This window comes from Solea senegalensis, linkage group LG14, assembly GCF_019176455.1.
Source record: "Solea senegalensis isolate Sse05_10M linkage group LG14, IFAPA_SoseM_1, whole genome shotgun sequence".
NCBI classification, from domain to species: domain Eukaryota; kingdom Metazoa; phylum Chordata; class Actinopteri; order Pleuronectiformes; family Soleidae; genus Solea; species Solea senegalensis.
This window is the reverse complement of record NC_058034.1, coordinates 14,286,352-14,309,397: the sequence shown is the minus strand read 5'-3', so window position 1 is coordinate 14,309,397 and position 23,046 is coordinate 14,286,352. Positions and strand designations below refer to the sequence as shown.

Sequence of the window (23,046 nt, the reverse complement as noted above, 5' to 3'; positions counted from 1 at the left end):
AGTTGTAGTAAAGATCTGTAGTTATTTATTTGTTGCCATGTGATTCTCCTTATGTGACCATTTTGTCTATGAGACGAAAGAAAACCTGTCAATTAAATTGAATGTGGAAAAACAGATTTTTCTCTGCACATAGTCTTGATTTGCAGAACAATGCTGATCTAAAAGGAAAAAAAGAAAAAGAAAAAAACAACTGTCCAGTGTCATTTTACAACATCGCAGCGTGTTGCTGTGTACATGCATGACGTTCCGGTTCTGTTGTATATTGTCTTTGCTATTGTTTCTATTTTGTAAACTGTATTTCCAAATGCAAAATTTAAAAGATTATTTTGGATATGTGCATGCTTGTGAAATGTTCAGAATGTTGATTTCCACTAAAAGCTGTTGAGTTTGAAAGACGTCGCGTCTGTTACTGAAAGTCAAAATGTGATAACCGTGTTTCATTTACGTTCATTTACTTGTTAAATCTCCATTTATAGAGTTTGAAGAGTGTCAAAGATACATTGTAGGAGAAGAAATATTATTTTTGATGACTCTTGACCAGAGATATATACACAATCCTCCAAACTAAAATGAATTCATATGCTGCACATAATTTAGTAAAATTCACTTTTATTCATTTGTGATATGTTAATCTTTGCAATAGCTCTTCTTACAGAAAGTATACATTGAAAGTTCTAAAATATAGTTGATATTTAGTTTATTCAGACAGATTTCCTTGGAAACCTGATGGATATTTGTTGACTCTTGTGTGCTAGTTCCCTCTGAAGAGTTTTTACTGCTGCAAAGGTTCCTCTTCTCTGTGCCCAGTTTGGAGCACAGTCAAACTGACGTCATCTTACTTCAGAGATGTTTCTTTTCTTCCTCACGGGTCGTCGTGCACTGGAAAGTTTCCCTGAATTTCCCTGCAGGCGTGGCTGTTGTCCCACGCTTCATCTGGCCACCAACCGAACCTGCTGGGCTCTGTAGGTGTCAAAGTCCTCAGGTAGAGTATCTGAAACCAGACAAAACACAATGCTTTTTTTTTTGTATTAACACCGGCAAACACTTTCACACACGCATGTAAATTCAGGATATTTTTAAAGTCTGTGGAAAGCAATGAAAACTGTCTCTTTAGTGATAGCGCGTTAGTGTGGACCACAGTCTGTGAAGGTCACCGTTTGCACAAAATATAAATATAAGCGCTGAAGCCACTTCTTTAACATGTAGAGAAGCGACATTTTCACCATTTTGGTCGCAGTTTAACGACATATTGATTTAGCTGCAGTCCTTCCTCTATCAGCTTTCTTCGCTATTTAATTTCCTAATCTCCAGGATTATTTGAATAAAATGAATTAACTGTGTTTTTAAATCAAGGTAAGACACATTTTTGTACTCCACGTGAAAGACGGAGACAGATGGAGCCTTTCGTCCATACTTTGCGTTCATTTTGTCCGTAATCGTGTGCCTGGCAGCGGAGAAACAGAGCAATACCAACAGAAATCATGGGGGCAGTATAGAGTCAACAGTCCAATCAGTCAGGAAAATGTAAGTGTAAAACATGCTGCCAAAGCTCACAGAAGAGTGACAGCCAGGAGCTTGGCTTCACTCACTCGTGTGTTATGGTTTAATTGAGGGGCTACGTTGTCCAAAGTCTCGGCAGACATACAGAAATATTAAAAAATTGATCTCGCTCATCGGCAACACCAACAAGTAATATTCCCCTTAAATCATGTGACTTCCATTCAGTAGTCAAACACGAAATCCGCCTGCATTTCAATCTATTTCGGATCAAGCGCAGTAAAAATAATCCCTTTTGTAATGGTCGCTATGTATGTTGATGACTGCAACTTGGTGCTCACCACTGCCCTCTAGAGGAAGTATTGTGTACACGTCCATACCCACGCAACAGACGCACACAGGTTTTTAGGGTAGTGACGGAGAATGGCTGAAAATTGGCTTTAACTGCTGCTAATGTGTGCTAAAGGTTTTTATATGGTTACAGTGTTTGAGAATGAGTGTTATTATGCCTCTTCAATGCTTCTACTATAGGCTACATCTTGTTTGAGTACACGCAACTACATTGTTTTGTGCCGACAGGGGCTTCACCTGAATGTTGACAAATACATAAATGCCCCCCCCAAAAAAAAAGCAGTGCCGAGCCACATTCATGTGTTCATCTTCTGTCTGACCGTTGCAGCGGTAGCGCAGGTTGGCCCAGATGATGTTCTCCTGAGAGAAGCAGAAGACTCCGAGTCGACCTCCTCTCATCGTGCCGTCTATGACCACGCCGGTGTCTGCCACCATCTGAGGACCCTCGTAGAAACGAACTCTGCACGGCAACAAAGAGCAAGTAACAACATCCCATATTTCAGTCTGTAGATGTTCACACATTTATTTGTATCATTTCCGTTTCATCTCTGCTGTGGCACAAAGTCGTACCGGATGTAACCGTCGGCAGGCCGGTGTTGAAGGAACCATCGATATGACGTCTTGTCCTTCCAGCCAACGTTGCGAGCATCTTTCCACAGGAGTTTCACTTGGTCACTGGTGTCGCCGGTGTGCCACAGGGCGTTCCTCAGATTCTCACCAGGACCTGTGTTTGACTTCACAGCCTTTTCAAAAGTGGAAGTGACAAAGTCTTAAGTCTCTGGATTCATGAAACATGAATTGTGCGGAAAAAAACCAAAACAAAATGGAGTAGAGAGCTACCTTCAGTTGGATGCCAGGTTCTGCCACAGCTCTGAACGGGTTTGCCTGCCAGTAGATCTGCTCCACCTGCTTCCACATCACCACATAGAAACTGGAGCTGTCCTGGTAGCCAAAGATAAATCCCGCATAGTCGTCATCTGTTACCGTATTCACATGAAATGTCCCTTCAAAATCCACGCCACTGAAAGCTGTGTAACCTGAGAAAAAAAATGCACACAATTTATTTCAGTTTGGGCCAGTGTTTAGACGGGTTATATACCAATAAATGTACACATTGGCTGATTAATGATGCTTTGCATTTGTCCCACATTATGAATGCACTGAAAACAAATGCTAAATATAGAGCAAGGCCATGTAATCGACAGCATTAGAAACCCAGGTGCATCAGTCAAATAACCACTTGCTTGTTATTTATGCAAGAGTAACCCTAGCCTGACCTATTACCTAATAATAGCTTCAAAACAGCTTCAAAATCGTGGTTTTGTGACTGATAACATGCAGAATGGTGGCCTCTCTGTGCACTTAACACCTGTTCTTGCACTGACTTTGATTAAAGGACACAACCTCCTGGAAGAAATTAGTTTTACTTAATGATAGTCAGCGGCTTAAAGTAGTGGAATCAGACCCAGCAAGTTCTCAGTGATGATCTGTTATCTGTGTTTGAGCTCAGAAGAGTGGGGACAATGCAGTAACCATCAAACTCAAAACTCAGCGAGTTGACAAGCACATTTGGCTGCAGAGGGCGCTGCTGCTTGTCACAAGTTGTTTGTTCATTCATTCATTTTTAACCACTTTATCCATTGAGGCTCACGGAAAGAGCTTGACCCAGTCCCAGCTGACATGGGGCAAAAGGCAGGATACACCCTAGACAGGTTGCCAGTCCGTCACAGTTGACTTTCAAATATTTGCTTTGGCAGTTTATTCAGTGTTTAAGACGAAGGATCACCAAACAAGAATCTGAACCAGAGATTAGGCGCCTGTAGATGCAGACACATGCTAAAACAGGTCTTCCCCTGCACACATATGAGCGGCTAAAAACAGATTAGTCATTTACAACTTGAATACTTTAATACCAGCTACACTGCATCTTTTTTTGAAAATCGAGTGTGTAACGTCTGGGAGATTGTTAGGTTTCTGTGAACTTACAATGGGCCCTTCACATAGGGCTGAACAATTGATCAAAGTTTTATGGAAATCGCAGTACATTTTGGCTATTTGTTATAGCCAAAATGTGTGAAAATGTCATTTTAGATGAATTATTGTCTTGATCTATACACATCTTATTCTACAGACTGAAGAGAAAATGAGAATAATGATGTAGAAATCACCATTCCCTCTGATATCGTGAATCGTATCGCAATTCCTGTCAAAATAATCGCAGTTAGATATTTATTCACAATCGTTCAGTCTTGCTTTCACATGTACTTTAGACAAAGGGTCTTGCTTTACGGAGGCCGCCATCTTTTGCCACCGAACAGACAAACAAAAACCACATCCTTTCTGGTATGCGAAGGCCACCATAGTTCTCTGATGTACTTAGATGTCAGTAATTCTTATGCACTGATCCTTTAAATAGCAGTTATAGCTCACTTACCAACAGCCAACCCAGGATCACTGTTCATTGTCTGGACTATCTCTCTTCCCTGCACAAACAAAAACATTTTATTTGTTTTCAATAATAGATCATTAATCCGATTAAGAGTTGAGGGGAATACATAAACATTTGGGGTGGGGCACTGTCACTTAACCTGATTGAGCACCACCCAGTTGGGGTCGATCTGTGCGTCTCCCTCTGGATCTAAAACAACAGTCTGGTACTCCCTGAAGTCAGTGAGGGTTACTTCAGCATTTTCTGGACAGACGTCGATGTGGTCGATAATGGTGTCGTTATCGAAATCCTTTTCACATATATCACCGATACCGTTGCCTGTCAAGATTAAAAAAACAAAAATACAGTTGTAAATAAATCTGACAAATTGACTTTAGTCAGTCATATGTTTTTACCCACCATCCAAGTCTTCCTGCAGAGGGTTGGGGATGAGACGGCAGTTGTCGGGACCAGGTGGCAGCAGGTCGGGGATTCCATCGTTGTCATCATCATCGTCGCACTCGTCTCCTTTGCCGTCTTTGTCCGTGTCGAGCTGAGAGCTGTTGATGACAGCTGGACAGTTGTCCCGAGAGTCCTGGTGACCATCACCGTCACTGGACAGAGGGAAGTTTGAATTTTACTGGCAGTTGCTGACGAGACATTTTTTGTGGAATGCGAATGGTTAGCTGACACATTACCTGTCCTTGTTGGTGTCGCACGGGTCTCCGATCAAGTCGTTATCCGCATCCATCTGAGGAAGATAACACGATAAAACAATAAAACGATTTAGAAAGGTTAGCAGGAAGCAGCTTTTTTTTTTGTCCTTTCAAACTTTTGTAGAAACATGGCAGCACAAAATGATGGCCTACAGAAAGCAAGGCCCTAGCTTGCCCAAAGTTTATTTTCTTATTCTCAGGCTGTGAAAATCTAATGATTTTCATTTTGAAATTACTACACACATGTATGCAAACATACTTATGGAGAGTATATTTTAATTTCTGCCAATAAACTCTCCTGAATGTAGTAAATATATATGCTACTGCCGACAGCCTGTTAGCTTAGCTTAGCATAGCAAACAGCAGGCAAACATGCTAATCCGAGCACTTTTGAGCAATTTTAAGACTGAGACAGGCTGATTGCCTGAACACCTGATCAGAATCCACTGTAATAGTACGAAACCAAGAGACGCCGAAGACATCTGACCTGGTCGGGGTTGGGAACATAAGGACAACTGTCACAGGCGTCTCCCACTTTGTCTCCATCTCGATCTTTCTGGTCGACGTTGGGAACCCTTTTGCAGTTATCCAGGTGATTGGGGATCCCTGAAATTAAAGTCAGTGACTTTTGTTGTATAGCTGATTGTATTCATCAATTATACAATTATCTCAAACTGTGGGTCCCCCTTTGTCCTGTAGTATTTATGCCTCTAATTGTACTTATTCCAGTGACTAAATAGCTTTATGAACTATAGAGCTCATACTAACCATCTCCATCAATGTCTTCATCACACTCGTCACCAAATTTGTCCACATCTGTGTCTTTCTGGTCGTTGTTTTTCACCGCACGGCAATTATCACAGGCGTCACCAAAGTCGTCCTCATCGATGTTCCTCTGATCCACATTAGGCACCAGCACACAGTTGTCCTGTGAACAAGCTGTTTTAGATTCTCCTTCAGTGAAGTGACATGAAAAACATGCAGCATATATAAAAGGCTATTCTTTAACGTCTATCTCTTTCAAGCAGTTTTTCATGTGTGAACCTGCATGTTGGGGATCCCGTCTCCATCTGCATCCTCATCACAGGCATCTCCAATTCCATCTCTGTCTGCATCTTCTTGACCAGAGTTGGGGACAGTGAGACAGTTATCCTGTGGAGAAATGTGCACATTGTTATTTAAGATCAATCGATCAACTTTATAGTAAAACCAGGACCATTCCTCAGTTTAGATGCTATTAAAACTGAAATAAGTTAGATTAAATTCAAAAACATTCGTGTCTCATGATGGTTTGCTTGTTATTTTAGGTACAATGTTCATGTTGCATTTACATAAGACCCATGCACATGTTATTTTGTGCAGATGACATAAACAGAAAGGAATCTTACCTTGTTACAGTTCTTCTCAGGACAGTTCAGTTTCTCATCTGGGAACCCATCAATGTCAATATCAGGGCCACAGAGGTAGCCGTTACCTGCCCATCCGACTCCACACTGTGAGGATGGAAAATGTTTTATGAACTGTACAGACTGTTTTCACTGACTCTGTTGTGCACTGTATACAACATGACGCGAGCTTAAGTTCTTAAACAGGCCTGTGATTTCACAACATCTGGCACGGGTACCGAAGGTTCTATATTTCAAAGAGTTGCCTCGGAAATGTTGGAAAGTGTTTCATGATATTTTAGTTTGCAGCTTTGTGTGACCTTAGATAGCGTGACTGTAACTTTCTGTAACTTTCTGTAAAACATGCAAGCCAAATGAGTTTACACAAAGCCGATAAAGCCTTTCAGCTCCACACTTTAGAGGCAATTGCTCTATGTCAAATATGTACTGTTGATACTGCCATTTCCTTCTCATACATTACCGCAGCAGCACGGAGCATTAAAACCAGTGGAAGCGCAACTTTATTTGATCACTATGAGATAGCACAGAATACATTTTTTTTTCTGTTGTTCATCGTTTGTCTTGTCTTCTCCTTCACTAATTCTTGATAGTGCTGGCAAAGAGAGATGGCTCTAAACTGTTGAAGTATGGCTGAAAAATTGCCCACAAAAAGCTCCGCAAGTGGGCATACGTCACGTAGAAGCACCAGCAGTGAGGGGGAAAAGAAGTTCAAGGAAATGTCAGAAATCACCAAACGTGGGTCACTCACTGCAGCTTTAAAGCTCATCCTTTACAACCAGTTCATTCACAGTGCAAATATTTCATTTGTTCACCTGACACTCAATTTCACTCTCTCGATGAACGATGCACTCTGCGCTGGCGTGACAGGGGTTGGGCTGTCCGTTCCCGCAGGCTCTCTCAGGTTTGCAGCCTTGACGCTGATCACCGATGTAGCCGGTCTTACAGGGACCACACCTGTACGAACCCTGAGCATACACAATGTTAAATGCTCCATCAGCATTAGTGGTTTTAGGGGAGGAGGGCTTTTAGAGACGTAGACTAACTGAGGCTTAGTTGGATGTTTTCCAACCGTGTGTGTAATCTCCAATCATACATTTTAAGGGTGTTCTCATACAATGTTGTTGCTGCGGACTTTTCCAACAACTCTGTCCAGTTTGGTTAAGGCGTAAATACAGGGTTTCAAACATATAATTTAAGCTTAAATGTAACATAATGTAATAATAATACATTATTACATAATAATACATGGTTTATTGAAAATCCCCAGTGTTCATACTCACAGGTGTGTTCATGCAGACTGAGTTTGCCACACAGCCACCATTGTTGGGGCCCTCGCATTCGTTGATGTCCTTGCAAACCTTGGTGGGACAAAAAAAAAGACAGAACATCCAGTAACTTCAGCGTGCTTCAACATCAGGAGAGAAACCAGAGCCAAGGTGGTGCTGAAATAACCCAGTACGTTCTTTTCAACATACTGTACTGTACGCGCAGACAAGAGTGAGGAGATGTCGCTGATGGATGAAGAGAGGAGCTGCAGTCAGGGGAGGGGAAAATGACTTATGCACTGTGTGTTTTTATTCAGATAGAGCTAGAGTTTTGTTTTCCTCAGGATCTTGACATATTTAACTGTATAAATGAAATATGTACTTACAGTATATGTGATTATTAAGTACATGCAAGTATTATTCTTTTAGTGTGCTAAAATCTTAATAATTTTGTTCATGTTCATTCACTGTAGGTGTAGTGTAGTGTCGTGTATTTAATAGTTATTAAATTCCCTACACCTAATAATTAAGTGTGTATGTGTTCCAGGTATTCCTTATGTTGTGGGGACCGAAATCTCGTAGAGTAAGTCTCCAGGGTAATGTAAGTTAATTCAACGTCCTCTAAAGGCTTGGAAACCAGACTGTGTGTGTCTTTGTGAGGACCAAACCATAGGGAGTGAGTCCATTTTGTCTGCTCTTATCAACTGTAAAGGGCTTTTTGTGGGTTAGAATTAGTTGTTGTTTATTTAGTTGTGGTGGTTAAGGGTTAAGGTAAGGGACCAGGGAATGCATGATGTCTATGAGGGTCCTCAGTAAGAATGCTGCGTGTGTCCAATGCTGCTGACCTGTTTGTTAGCCATGGCGTAGTCGAGGCCAGCGCCCTGCACCTGTGGGCCCGTGTATCCAGCAGGGCAGGAACCACAGCGGAAACCTGGGGACGTGTTGATGCAGCGCACGCCCATGTGACACGGCATCACCGTGCACTGCCATCAACACACAAACAGAAGCAGATACACTCCCACACATCAGGATCATGCCCAGAATGACAAAGACACACAACGCTGTATTGTGCTGCCGTCGTTTCTATGCGTGTACCTCGTCCACGTCAGTGCAGTCGGTACCGTTACCCTCCATACCATCGGGACAGGGGCCACACTCTGTACCCTGAGGTGTCTCCCTGCACATCACCCCTGGGTGGCAGGGGTTTGGCATACAGGAGGGACGGGGCTGCAATCCTCCCATACCTGAGAGAGAGAGAAAAGCAATAATGTCTTTTAGCACAAACATCTATCTCTGTCCTAATCATATTCTTGTACTTTGTGTTTGGCAGGTCAACTCACCACAGGCTTCACATTCCATCACTGTGTTCTTCAGGAATACGATCTCTTTAATCTGAACAACACAGTGGATCGTTGGATTAATGTGTGCGCACACACTTGACACGGCAGCTTTGTGACAGATACATTTGCAAACACAATCTGATTCCTCGGCTGAGCAAAGGTTTTTAGTTTATCACTTTATTTTGCCAACTGATTATCTGTTGACAGTTGACACATGCTAACAGAGAGTCGACAAAGGATTGTCAAAATGAAGTGTTACCAAGGTTTTGAAATGCATTCACCTGATGTTTTCATTAGAGACGTATAAATGATTCGATTTACCTGTTGCTTCAGAAGCTCTTTGATCTCAGCCAGTGCAATGTTTGTCATTTTAATCTGACTGATAATTTCTCCATCTAGATTAGACAAAACAATGAAAAAGGATCAGTGGGTGGAATATACATATTAAAATAGTGCAAAGGTTCAAATATGCTCATGTCTCCAGGGCAGCATGTGCCATCTGAACTCAGAGTTGTGGATACAGATGAAATAAGTGTGGCGGAAAAACTCTATAGCTCTTTGGCCAAAGTCACCACCTCATCATTTATTTGGTAGATGTTCTGTTAAGGCTCAGTGTGTCAGACTACCAGGTACACTGATTTACACATGAGGATTCTCTCTGATTCAGTAACTGCGTCAAAACCCATTGGACATCATTTTATCGTTCAGCAGGAGAAAGACGCTTTTTAAGATGAAGGGTGTCCTCCACTGCCTGAGAGTACAGCATCTGTCCTCCTCAACAAGATGATTCATTACATATCTAATACCAAAGTCCAATTCCTGACATTCCTCTGTCACTATCTGTATCCACAGCCCACATGCACATTTGATCGCAGCTGCGAAATCTCTTTCGCAGATATGGGACAGTAACTTTTTCTGGAAGATGTTTGGGTTTTTTTTTTTTAAGCTGAAAGATCATAGGAAAAATGTGACAGTGTGAGTCTAAATCTGATTTGTTTTATTTTGCTTGTGGATCATCAAACTTCAACCGTCTGTCAAACGTCCTACAATAACCAGGGAGGCTAATGAAAATTGGAATGTTATGGACAATTGGTGTGAAAAAAGAAATATTGGCGTTTAAGTTAATTTTCAATTGGTAAAGTATTTTTGAGTACATCATATGTTAAAATGTGTGTGTATGGTGACCACATTAACAGATGCAGAGCAACATTATTAAGCTGTAGTTTCCTATTTGTCCCACTGGCAGATTTGAATCAACATTCACTCTGTGGTAGATTTAGTTTAGTCTCTTTAGATGTGACTCATTTTATAACATTTTATTTTTAGAAACAAAACAGAACATATCCTCTTCACATTGCCACATTATTTTCATGTCATCATTTTAAATACTTTGTTTTGTTCAATATTGACTATACCCACTTTTTAAAATTCCAGGAAACGAAAAATTGCAGACGTGCTCAGTATAATCTCCGAGGTGGGAAACTGTGTTCAATAGTCACACAGGGGACTTTAATACCTGTGTGTTCTAACTGACCCACAGACCCATCATCCCTCCTTCAATCACATCACACAGAACACTTTTCTCCCAGAGGATTCACATGAGAGCAGAACTCTCCTGAGCGCGAAGCTGTGCAAATGTGTTCTTCTCATCAGGAGCAACTCTGTTTACTGAATGAATTCCACAGCAGCGAGAAGAGATACTGGAAATAAATCAAATGCTATAAAAGAAAGGTTGTTGCTGATTTTCTCACAGTGATTGTTTTTTTTTCTTTGTCAGTGAAAATGATTTACACTAACAGTCTAAAATGATTCTCTCACAAGTCAGTTTTCTGAGGAAAAAGCTTGCGTAATACAAATGAGGTCAATTAAGTTTAAAGAGAATCTATCAGGAAATGAAAACTGTTTGTGTCTCACCTCTCTGTCCCTCCGTGACATGTCCTCCCATGGAGAGGACACCGTTCAGGACCAGAAACCACAGCATGCTCTCATGTCCTCTTATCCTCATGTTCAGCTGCTTCATGTCTTCTCTCTCTCACGCTCTCTTACCTTGAGCTTGGTGACAGTGATCCTCGTGCATAGTTTGAGTCTTTCCCCTGCTGCTTTGGTTTTATACCAGATGACCCCCACACACACACACACACACACACACACACATACACACACACTCTTTCTCTGACTTACATCCTTAGCTTTTGCAAATCTCCTGGTGAAAATGTCCAGGAAACAAGAATTAGAGGTGCAACTGCACTACAGGCTAAACCTTGTTTTATATTCATGTGAAGCTCTAATGGTCTGACTGAATGCTCATGTCAAACACCTCTGGATGATAAAAGCTGGGCTCTGACTTGTTTGATAGTGGGTTGAGTCCCTTCTGAAAGTCCATCAGCAAGATGAAGGTTTTTTAGGACTCTTCAAAAGAAAGAGTTAAGTTTTCTCTGAGCCAATTACTCAACGTGTCAAGGGAGCACTTCCGAGGTTCTGAGAATGTGGCTTCAGTATTTATGAGATTTATCATCTAAAGTAAAAATCCAGAGACAATCCGCTGACGAGAGAGAGATCACTGTTGTTTCGTAAGTGGACAGGTCAACACTGATGTTCTGTCTTCTGACGTGTCTTCTACACATGAAGAGCCATTTTGCACTTATATCAGGAAAGGGAGACTTAAATATACGAAAAGGTCCACACTTGGTTGCCATTTTGCTGCGGTCCACTGTGGGTACAGAAAAAATGCACTCTGTGTGTGTGTGTTTGTGTTTTTCAGTAATGGCATCAGCAGATGTTGGTTACATTCCTCGCGGCAAAAGGTTTTGGGGTTTTGTCCAGATTACTTTGACGAGCTCTCGCCACCTCTGCACTCGCTGTCCTTGCCTCCTTGCTGCCTTGCCCAAAGGAGCAGGGGAAATTCTCGTTCTGTGGGCATCACGCGGGAGAACAAACACAACATGTCACTGCTGCAGAATTGTACACCTATGAAATCTTCTTAAACCATCACCAGTGAATGGATCTTTTTTGACTTTGTTAATGTGTTTCATCAAACGATGATGGAACTGTTGATTTCCAGGAAAGTTTGGATACTTTCTCCAAATACATTGAAACTAAAATCTGCAAATGTAGTTATAATGTGATAGGCCATCTTATGTATTGTCATTTTGTCCTAATTGTCCACGTGTCCATTAGTTTTCTTATGAACAGTACTATGTTGTGTTCTTATTCTGTCCTAATTGTTACTGGTTTGTTTGTAAATTAGCTTGTCCCTGTTGAATAAACAATAAACCTTTATGTAACAAATAAAAGCACGGAAGAAGAAAGAAAGAATTGGATATCTTTCAGTCTGTCATCAGCTATTCGATTTCTGATTTTTTACAGAACAAATTATCCCGGGTTTCTCGTGAGTATAAATAAAAATGAATGTTGCTGTTAAACCTGAAAACAAAGTCTCCCATGAGAGTTAGGTCATTATTTTATTTAGTGCTTCAAATGTAACTTGAAAGTGCAGTGAACAGATCTTTTATCTCTGGGCTGCTGTGAGGAATGTCTTGGTTAAAGGTCGAGTGTAACGACCTCCTGCAAAGTTCATCAGTGATGCTTTATTGTCTGTGCTACAAGAGCTTGAGAACGCAACGGGGGACTTCTGAGTTTCTCAGGACGTGACCTCAGGCTCACCTCTGACCTTTACCATCACCTTTCTCCAGCCTCACAGTTACGTAACACAGAGATTATGAAGACATGTGAGCCACGCACACTAAAATGTTTGGGGAAAGTTCGTAATGTCTGATATTCATCTTTGAGATTGTCTTTATCATCATCAGTAAATGGCTGCAAAAAAGAAAGAGTCATCACATTGATCAAAGTTAATCAAAAGGAGGAGAAACATGAATTGCTTTATGGCACTGCACACACACACACACACACACACCCTAGCCAGGCTATACAGGCTATACAGGCTATAAGGCGATCAAGCTCTGTCATGACGTTCATCATGTCAGAGCCAAAAAAAGATAAGAGTAGAGAGTAGAGTAAAAAAGAAAGAAGAAAACCATTGTTGGAGGAAGTGAGAAAGAGGAAATGACTGTCTGACCAAGCGAGGGGCCACACATTACTGATACTGTTACACGTAAGTATCTTTGGGATAAACTCTCTGTTTTCTATGCATTTGCATTTTCTCGATGGTTGCTATTTTTATGAATGGTGTCTGTTGTCGACGTTTGTTTTCGGTGGGTGGTGGCTGTTTGGCTGCAGTGAGTATAAAGCCGTAAAACATTGGAGGGGATGGATGAATGTTTATGGTGGTGTTGTAAAAATATGTACTCCAAAACTGCAGGGGGAGCTCCGTAGAGAAAAAGGCAAAAAAAAAAAAAGAAAAGCGACCACATTTGTTTACTTTGTTAACAAATTTTAAATTTAAGGAAACATGAAATACTGGCCTCACAACTTTGGTTGTTTGGGTTGTTGCACCACTCACCCAATAACGAAGCTTGCAGCACTTCATCACACAGGATCCTAGCAAGGCGAGCACGGAGCTGCTAAGAACGGCACCAGGCCTCAAAAGATCTTGGTACCTCTTTCAAAAATGTCTCAACCAGAGAAGAAGAAAAACTAGGGTTTAGCGGACTTGTGTTAAATATACTGTAGATGGCTGACAGTGGAGAGGAGGTGGTCTTTCATACATACACTGTGTTTTTAGTAAAAAGGAGAACTAACTAGTGATGGTCCATCAATGATGCTTTTTAGTGATAGTTCTCCTTTGCTGCTCTCAAGCAGACATACCTTCACTCTCATATATATATGTATATATATATATATATATATATATATATATATATATATATATATATACATATATATATATATGTATGTGTGTGCGTAGTAGTGCATACTGTTCTAGTCTAGACAGAGTTTTAAACTCATTGTTTCTTATTTCAAAGTGCAGACATCGAATGCATGTCTTATTTGTAACACGGCATTTAATTCTTAACCCTTTTTTACCAAAGCACTTAGACACCTTTTCATATAAAAAGCATTAGTTTAAGGTTGACAATCGTTACAAACACTTTTGAAGAAGACATTGTACAAAACAGTCCTGGACAATCAAGTCAATGTGATCATCATATTTTTAAGTGTACCTTTCTACAGTTTAATGCACTGTGTTGTGTGTTGTAATACCATAATAGCCCATATTACTAAAACCCACTAGAAACATCAACTAATGAATGAAGACCAAAAACATTAATGATATGATATGAAGGGAATTAAAACTCACAAAGACAAGATGTTTCTCTTGATTTTATTTAAAGACACGGATTTGTCTTTGTCGCAGTGTAAAAAGCAGCAATGTTCTTTCGCACAATGCTTCATTCACATTTGAATTTCTGATTGACAGTCAGATTCTGTTTCTTCACTAAAGTGTGGTGTGGTGGACTAAAATGAACCACTGATGCCTGGTGTCACAACAACTGGTGCGGCGCATTGTAAAATGAATCCTGCAGCTCCTACAACCATGGGTCACCACACAGTGTTGGGAACAGATGTTCACAAACATAAATAAATACGTTTTTAGAAATGTCCAGATTGGGATGAAGTGTGGAACATTCGCCGTGGTATTTAGTCCTCAAGCCATGTCAAATGCAGAAAGCACCATTTGACTCTAACAGAAAGGGTCTCATTTGGTAAAACATCAAACTGCCCCTTTCCCTAGGAAGGAATGGGAAGTCCCATCATGTGGAGGCCATGAGGGCGAGTTAGATGCAGTTTTAGCACAGTGCGACTTCTTACTCGGCTTTCTTGGCCTTCCTCTTACGAGCGCCCTCGCTCAGCTCCTCCTTGGTTTTGAGGGGTGAAGATGCAGCAGCGGCAGGAGGATGATGGTGGTCCTCCTCGGAGCCTCCCAGAGGAGAGCCGAACAGCAGGTGGCAAACCCACGACTCAATGAGGGCAAAGGGGGAGCCATGAGAGTGTCGGGCAGTCATCGCCACCTGATGGAAGATTGTGACAGGTGGGAAAAGTTCAAATTTTCTCAGGTTTGTAAGAATTAGAAGCATCTAATGGTGAGACGAGGGTAACAGAGCTTCTCACTGTCAGTAAAATAATATTTCTGACTTAAGTGTCATGCCCCGCCTTGCCTCATCCTTCGTCTCCTCCTTTCCTGCTTCTACCTCCAGCATGCAATCAGCTCACCTGCAGCAGGATCTCACCTGCTCCCAATTCACTCATCAGCTCAGCCTTTATACTTTCCAGTCCTGCAGTCGCTCATCGCCAGATCGTAACAGACAACTCAGCAGTAATAGTAGTGTCTGCTTGCTGCTTATAGTTTTGCCTTTACTAATTCCTGTGCTCCTCCCGTGTGCGTGCTGCCATAGATGCTTATCCTGACGGCCGTTTGGGAAGTGGAACTGCCTCCTCCACTACAGACACTTCCACCATTTCCCTCACTATCATAACAGTCTTTTAATCTGTTTAAATAAGAAGACACTTGACCATTCAGGTCGTCCAGAACTCTGCTGCAAGGCAAAAGGGCTCTCATGTCTGTTTCAGCTACAGCTTCACACCCCCGACCCCCAGTCTGAGATCAGCAGGTCAGATGTTACTTGTGGTCCCAAAAACCCATTTTGAGACTCCTTTGAAGCTGTAGCACCTAGACTGTGGAACGATCTCCCTTTTTATCTTCACTGCCGAGACACTGTTGTTGCTTTTAAAAAGCAGTTAAAACGTCTCTTTTTAATCAGGCTTTTAGTTAGACTAGGGTTCTTAATGTTTTGTTTTTACTGTGTTTTAAACTATAAGTATTTTACTTGTATCGCCCTGTGAAGCACTTTGTGATTCCTTATCTGTGAAAAGTGCGACATAAATAAAGTTGACTTAGTCATGTTTGTTAGCCCTTTTGAATAAACGGTTAAAAGCTTCCACGTCTCCTCGCCTGCCTGCACTTGGGTCCTACACTAGCCCTGTTGTGAGGCTGCAGGTAGAAATTATGAACAACATGCCGATAAACCGCAACCAAAATGGTGATAATCTCACTTCTCTACATGTTTGTTGAACCAGAGCATTTATTCTGTGTGACCACAGACAAGTGTCGTCGTGAACTTGAGTTAGAGCAGCGTTCACCTGCTTTAAGCTCATGCAGTGGGATTTCAGATGTAAATTCCAAGAAGTAAAACCATCTGACAACAACACTTAACCTTGCTTGTGGCCATGAAGAGGGTGAAGACGAGGATGAGTGTGCTCTTGGACACCGGCAGCCAGTGAGCCTCCTGCATGGTGAAGAGGATTGCTCCATACAGACTGGCTTTGGTCGGGCTGCAGCGACAGAAGACAAACGGTCAGTAAAACATCTGTTCATCGTATTTAGCACTGGGCTGAAATCACAGATGATGCAGGTCATCAATGGACCTCAACTCATTATGTGAAGTTCACACATTTTCTCGACCAACACACAGTGAAGATTTGTGACACAGGCATGTTTTATTTTAACAGAAATGTCAGATGTTTTTGTTGAGGCTGACGATTGAAGAAATCATCTTTATTATTCAAATTCCTCTGTAAAGTTAAAGTTGTGTCATGATGAGAACCATGCAGAAAAGTCACCCTTGATGTGTGCTAGTTTTTTCTCTCTCTGGGTTTTTGTGACACACAGATACACACACAAGCCTCCGTGCTGGATGACATGTGTAGTGATGAGTGCACGATGTGAGGAAATCAGAACGGCCATAGCAGGAATACTCAGACGTACAATGACATGTTGAGGATCTCGTTGGTCTCGGGCCTCCACACGCCACGCACCAGCTGCTCAAAGTTGGATATGAGAGCCACTCCAGACCCTGACAAGATAAAAATAAAATGAGGACAACCACTGCTCTTATTTGGCTTCAGCTTTTCTCCAACTGAAGAAGAGGTGATGTGTTTTTATAGAAGTTTTTGGGAGCTTGTTATTCAGCATCATGTTGACACATCTATTGTAGACCGTCTCTTTCCAACACTGTGTGTGACTAGCATGTTGCCATGAAAGCAGAAGACACTGACCTTTGACGTATCCGACGATGACCATGACGAAGTAGCCGTGGTGGTATGCATGGTGGGCATGGTGAACACCGGCGGCGATCTTACGCGTGCGGACGACCTCCTTCAAAGCCACCAGCACGAGCTTGACCGGCAGGAAGGCCACGCACTTATAGAATAGGTTCAGTGGGCAGTAAAAGAGAAGGTACCTGACATTGTTTCCAACATGGGGAGAGAAAAAGAACATCACAATTAGGAAGGGCCGCTTTACAAAAGCCATGTAACTTCCAAGCCGTAGTAGTAGTAAGAGTAAGAGCAGCACATATTAGTAGCAGTAGTTAGAGGTAACCCTGGCCTATTTTAAGATGAGATTTCTATTTAGCAGTGATATCAGAAGCCATGCATAATGTGTAATTGGATTGAGGTAGAATATATTATTGCGACATGAACGGGTCCAGCACTCTACTTCTACTTGGGGGACCCCAGTAGAAAGGGGAACAAGTAGTTGTCCATGCCACGGCACAGACAGGATTCAGATTAAAAGCACTTTGTCTGAAGGGAACAGACGGCAGCTGTATGTAGTGGTTCACTGCACCAAAACGGCAACGATTTAGAGGAATTCTGGGACTTCCATTATGGTGCATTCAGAGTTGAATGAATATGAATCAATGTCTGTCTCTTTAATGGGGTAAAAAATGTCCATGAAGCCAAAGACACTTTAATGACTGAGTGATTGCTGCAGTCAGTGAGGAATATTGATTGGCTCGTCATTCTCAGTGAGAAAGGTGAATAAGGGAAGTAAAATCCCATTGACCTCCAGACTACTAATTACATACTGTATTTTAGTATTAATATGGGACTCTTTTTCTTTCAAGGGCAGTAGAGCAGAGCAGGACTATTATGTGTTTGTATTTCTGAGTGCTGTCCTTAGTCAGAGAGCTGATCATGGAGGTAATAGTGTGCCTTTAACTGATATAACTGATTTCAGGTCAGATCTGAGTGTCTGATGGAGGACTAAGAAATGTTTTAAAGATGGAAAATCATTTCTGACCATTAATGCTGGTGCTGATACTGGATTGGAAGTTACTGATAATCCTCATGTTTAGCAAAGGTCACTGGTTTAATTATTTTGTCTCCCAGTCTCTGACATCATACTCTCCTCAGGTTTGGGTGGAGAGAGGTCACACAGGCTAGCTTAATGTAAAGTCAGTGTAGGGCAGACGGACTTTGAGCAACACTGACATCTAGTGGGGAAACTGTGCTATGAAGAAAGAGCAGAGACTTTGACGGGTAAGCAGCAGCCATATGTTTTAAATATGCATCTTATTTAGCTTTTGAAGAGCACTTTCCCAGTACTATAATGTTGCCTGCGTGAAAATTATGAAAGATTTGTTGCACTTGAATCTGTTGATGTCCTTTCAGATACTTTAAATCCCATAAACCAAACTTTAAAAACCTTAAAATGTCAATAGTTATAAGACCAGCACTACATTGTTGCCAAACAGGTTGGTGAGGGGGGACAAACAAGGACTTCAAAGAAAGCTGAAAGGTGAAGTTGCTTTGAGGATTTACTCACCAGACAGCTGAGGCCAGCAGGATGTGACTGTTGTATTGGAAATAGTCGATGGGGCTGCTGCCGAGCATAATGTCTGCCAGGATGTAACTACCAAAGCAGTAGAGCATGGCACACAGCCAGGAGGCCACGGGACTCCTACGAGAAACTTCCACCGAGCCTGAAACAGAGGAGAAGATGTCACCAACTGCATATTTCTTTAAAAAAAGAAAACTTCAATCAGATTACAAAGTTAGTTTAAGTGATTTTGATCCTATTATCCTGCTCACATATATATATTAATGTGTGGAGTGAAATTCAAAAGTTTTTTTTGGCTAAAATGTAAGTTTGAAAGCATTTGTTCTTGTTTTCCCATTTAAAAGATTGATTCCATAATTATTGCAATTTAAGAAAATGAAATATTTCAAACATGTTTTGTATATAATTGACTACTATATAAATACAACAATTCAATCAATCCTTAATTTGAATGAGAAAGATACAATGTTTTAAGTAGAACATCATTTTGAGGTTTGGGAAACACTGATCAACACTTTCTGAAACAAAGAACTAATCAATTAAACAAGGAAAATAATTGTTAGTTTGCGGCCCTACTTTTCATACAATGTGTGCAAACTCTATATTTTATGTTGCCTCATATTTCATATGTTCTGTCTATTCCATTCTCCCAAGTCTCCCGATGAGGACATCAATACAGGATCTTTATAATGATTACAGCCTCTATTCTATCCTATTTGATTTGCTTTTCCTCAACGGTGATCGTTCTTCTTTGTTGACAAAGCGTTTGCTTGATCAGGGCTGTGGATAACGACAACATTTCTGTTGATGTGACCGTGACAAGACTTAATCGGTGGATCCCGTGTTGTGTGTCTGTGTGCTGTATCTTTGTCCACACCCTGTGCACTGTGTGCACGCCCTGATAATACGTCTCACATTATCTCACGTTGACTCGCAACCTTTACAGTCATTTACAGATCACAACCTCAACATTTTCACCTGCATTTGAGTGTTCAGTACTCACAAAAAGACCACTTGTTATCCTTTGTTTATTTATATAATATTAGGACATAATATTAAGAAAACTTTATGACTAACCCATCAAATTTGACAATGGATATTGGCACTTGTGCAATATCACATCGAGGTTCAGTATTCTCTAGTCATAAATCTTTGAATCACTATATCAGACTTATAATCGTCATGGTCATTGTTTTATTTTATTTTACATCTTGTAAATATAAAGTTAGTTTATTATCAGCAAGTTCTTGACGTTAGATTTAGCTAGTTTGTCTTAGTTGGTCTAGCATGACTAGTACAAATTATTATTGTTACATTTTCATTCACCCAAAGTTACATAGTCTTTTTTTTTGCCCATATTATAAAATCTGAAATCTATTAACCAAATGAAGCTGAGTAAAAGTACATAGTATGTGTGAAATATAAGCAAACTTAAGTACTGCACTCAGTTTAAAGTACTGAGCTTCTTTCCAACACTGCTGTGATAGCCCTACACTTAAGGAACTTAACTCTTGTAATGTATAAGTAAGATCTATATGAATAAAGCCAACTGCACGGTATAAAAATGTACAGTAATGTATGGGCACAGGTTTCAAATGAGCTGCAGATGACAATGTTACAGACGTACAGTAAATGGAGAGCACAAATCTCCAACAACAGGTGGGTGAGGGTGTCTTGGTGCGAACGAAAGCAATACGATCCGTAGAAATGTTGCCCTATAAATATATTCTGCTCGACTGCTTCTGCTGCCTGTCTTAACCTCTGACCCTCACACAAACCCATTCATGTGTTGCCCCTCAAACATGTGGTGTGTGAACTGAGAGTGGATATAGGGCGAGCTCAAATGTCAGCAGCCCGAGTCATTTGACTGTTAAATATTCTGTACTATGCGAGGAGATACAGCTCTGAGATGCACGTCGCAGCCCGATGACCGATTTAACTTTTAAAACACATTCCTGCTTTGAATGCTCTTGGGGTATTTTTAACGTAATGACACAAAATAAACTGATGAAATAAAGGGTGAACCAGTAAAGTTATTACTGTAATTAAATTACTACAGTAAGGACTTACACAAGATGAAATATGCAGCATTTTAACTACACCAAGACATACATTTAAAGCGTCTGAATGAAATCTTCATCAGTGAGAGAACACAGAGAGAACTTCACTCCTTTCTGACTCAACACCAACAACTCACCTGAGACCTGTAAACACACTCTGAAGTATCTAAACTATGTATCTAAAAGCCCTGTAACAAAAGAGATTGATGCAATATTTTATTGAGTTGTAGGAATCTCACATCCAACAAGTCAATACTTCACTTTGCGGGTGCAAGCCACTTGAACATCATTGCAGCTGAAACAGTGGAAGACAATTATATAAAGGTTCAACATTTTAGTTTCAGCATTTGAAGTACAGAGCACACGTTGTACAAGCTGTAAACTTCTGCCAAGCAAAGGGAGCATGTTCAAAGGCTACACACTCCTCCAGAGGAGAGTCGGGTGACAGTGGACCTCTTCCTCAAATTCTTATTTAACATTAAACGCACAGTGCAAATAATACACTTGTCCCAAATGCAGCTCACAAGTGTGCAGCAGAGGAGCCTTGGAGGCCCACTGACACTGTCTATTTCAGGATTTCTATTTATTGCCCAAGTCACTGGTATGCACAAAGGCTCTCTCTCGGGTTTCATCCTCCTCATGAAGCTCGTGACTCAAAAGAGTTAATTATTGGGAGAGAAAATATTATCAGACCTGACCTCAAAACTGGGTGGTTTAATCCCCTTCAGTGCAAATGAGGTCAAACAAGACATTCCCTCACAGCAACTAAGTGCTGCTCCTGCTACAGTTTATATAACAGGCCATACTTTATAAGGACAGGGTACTATAGACATAACAGAGACAGAAAGTCCATTTTGGGATATTGGAGTGAGGAGAAATTACAAAAGTAGAGTAAGTTCTAATGCATTCATTAGAGCTCTAAAGTTAACTCTTTGCTTGTACATTTTAAATGTTTCCATTAATATTTATAATTACATGTGTATTGGAAATATGTAGCGATAGATACTTTATATAACTAAATGAATGCGTATTTACGCACAGGTCTATCTGTGCTGAGCGTGAAGCTCGTGCACCTGCCAGACAGCATGGTGTTCTTTTCAGATGAAGCACGAACCGTCATTTAAAGGACAAACACTCGCCTTGAGCAAACACAACAAGTGTGAGACACACTTACCTGGCTCATACTTGAGGTAGAGGATGGACACGATGTAATAGGCGAGGTCAAACACGGGGAACATCCCCATTTTGGAGAACGCTTGAGCGTAATCGTTCAAATTTAGGGCTGCCAACACCTCCATGATTAGTGGCTGTCTGCCGACAATCGCTGTTTTTAGAGTTTGTTTGTTTTTGTTTTGTTTCTATGTTCTTAATTCCAAGTGCGCAGTCTGGATCGGAAGCCCCCCCAACCCGGTCCACCAACTCTCCACCAAACCCCCCGATGTCGACAGTGAAAGCCTGTGACACTCAAACCCTCCTATTAATACAGCCTCGACATCATCATCATCATCATCACCCTCCTCCGCGCTCCACAGCAGCAGCTGCTGTTGCTGCTGCGCGACGACGACTCAGATGCTTGAAGTCAAACAAAAGGCTCGTCCTCTTTTCTTCATCCTCGATAATCGTCGTTTGTATCCGATACTGAGGAGATAAACGACGCAGCGCAGACTCTGGGTCAACAAATACCCAAGCAATGGTTGTTCCGGCTGTACTTAAAAAACGTCCTTAGATCCGCATGACATCCTGCACCGAGGCTGCGCCACAGAGACTCTGATCCTACACACACACACACAGCGACCTTCGCTTGTTTACAGTTTTACACGTGATGTACAAATGTCCTGGATAAAGATAAACTGTGGCTCTAACTACATAAAAAACAGCCATCTTTATTAGGTATCCCCATATACATTTATTTCAAATAAATGTATCTTCTGTTTGTAAATTATTGTTGTTGTTTTTATCACATTAATATTCATCACTCCAACGCCCTCAATCACCACCAGGAGGCAACAACCTACCTCTATCACACTGTCATTGGTTTTATGAGACGATTCAAAATGTATTGATCGTTTGTTTAAATGATCCATTCCCTACTTGGCCGTAAAATATTAGTTTCTTTGTCCATCTAAATAATTTACTAATTTACTAATAACAAACAAACATCATCACTATTGAACGCATGTGTATTGTTCACTTTTATCTAATTATTTCTCAATTAGGTTACCCTTTTTATTTATTTATTTATTTACAGTGACACCGATTATGTGTATGACTAACTACCAATTTCTAACCAATCCAAATTTATTTATGAAGCACATTTAGTGCTTCATAAATAAAGTGCTGTACAGTTAGACATAAAACAACTAAAGAAAAAACTAAGACCAACAGAAACATTAAAATAAT

General features: G+C 41.0%; 2 protein-coding genes and 1 long non-coding RNA gene across 3 annotated transcripts; 1 reads left to right on the top strand and 2 right to left on the bottom strand.

Annotated features, from left to right (window-relative positions):
- Positions 1-589: 589 nt before the first annotated feature.
- LOC122780538 (cartilage oligomeric matrix protein) lies at positions 590-11,089 on the bottom strand. Its single transcript, XM_044043557.1, has 19 exons — positions 10,918-11,089; positions 9,325-9,398; positions 9,004-9,055; positions 8,759-8,907; positions 8,509-8,646; positions 7,679-7,756; positions 7,211-7,363; positions 6,381-6,485; positions 6,037-6,144; positions 5,761-5,920; positions 5,480-5,598; positions 4,975-5,027; positions 4,697-4,890; positions 4,437-4,615; positions 4,283-4,331; positions 2,689-2,885; positions 2,419-2,591; positions 2,169-2,308; positions 590-991 (listed from the first exon to the last, which is right to left on the bottom strand). The coding sequence occupies exons 1-19, from the start codon at positions 11,021-11,023 to the stop codon at positions 930-932; spliced, it is 2,289 nt and encodes a 762-aa protein (XP_043899492.1). The 5' UTR covers positions 11,024-11,089; the 3' UTR covers positions 590-929.
- Positions 11,090-14,273: 3,184 nt separating this feature from the next.
- On the bottom strand, positions 14,274-22,398 carry tmem38a (transmembrane protein 38A). Its single transcript, XM_044044669.1, has 6 exons — positions 21,821-22,398; positions 18,572-18,728; positions 17,020-17,204; positions 16,730-16,817; positions 16,179-16,296; positions 14,274-14,975 (listed from the first exon to the last, which is right to left on the bottom strand). The coding sequence occupies exons 1-6, from the start codon at positions 21,942-21,944 to the stop codon at positions 14,772-14,774; spliced, it is 876 nt and encodes a 291-aa protein (XP_043900604.1). The 5' UTR covers positions 21,945-22,398; the 3' UTR covers positions 14,274-14,771.
- On the top strand, positions 16,072-16,849 carry LOC122781139. The gene is made up of 2 exons (XR_006361762.1): positions 16,072-16,318; positions 16,634-16,849. It is a non-coding gene; the product is annotated as an uncharacterized LOC122781139 (long non-coding RNA).
- Positions 22,399-23,046: the final 648 nt, after the last annotated feature.

What these genes read in the sequence shown, in the direction of transcription:
- LOC122780538 (XM_044043557.1), bottom strand. Translation starts at nt 11,023, where the DNA reads ATGAAGCAGCTGAACATGAGGATAAGAGGACATGAGAGCATGCTGTGG. An exon ending in ACTGCACTGACGTGGACGAG is followed by an intron (nt 8,647 to 8,758) that starts GTACACGCATAG and finishes TGTTGATGGCAG; the next exon opens with TGCACGGTGATGCCGTGTCA. An exon ending in CTGAGAAGAACTGTAACAAG is followed by an intron (nt 6,145 to 6,380) that starts GTAAGATTCCTT and finishes ATTTCTCCACAG; the next exon opens with GATAACTGTCTCACTGTCCC.
- tmem38a (XM_044044669.1), bottom strand. Translation starts at nt 21,944, where the DNA reads ATGGAGGTGTTGGCAGCCCTAAATTTGAACGATTACGCTCAAGCGTTC. An exon ending in CTGCTGGCCTCAGCTGTCTG is followed by an intron (nt 17,205 to 18,571) that starts GTGAGTAAATCC and finishes AAACAATGTCAG; the next exon opens with GTACCTTCTCTTTTACTGCC. An exon ending in CATCGTCGGATACGTCAAAG is followed by an intron (nt 16,818 to 17,019) that starts GTCAGTGTCTTC and finishes TTATCTTGTCAG; the next exon opens with GGTCTGGAGTGGCTCTCATA.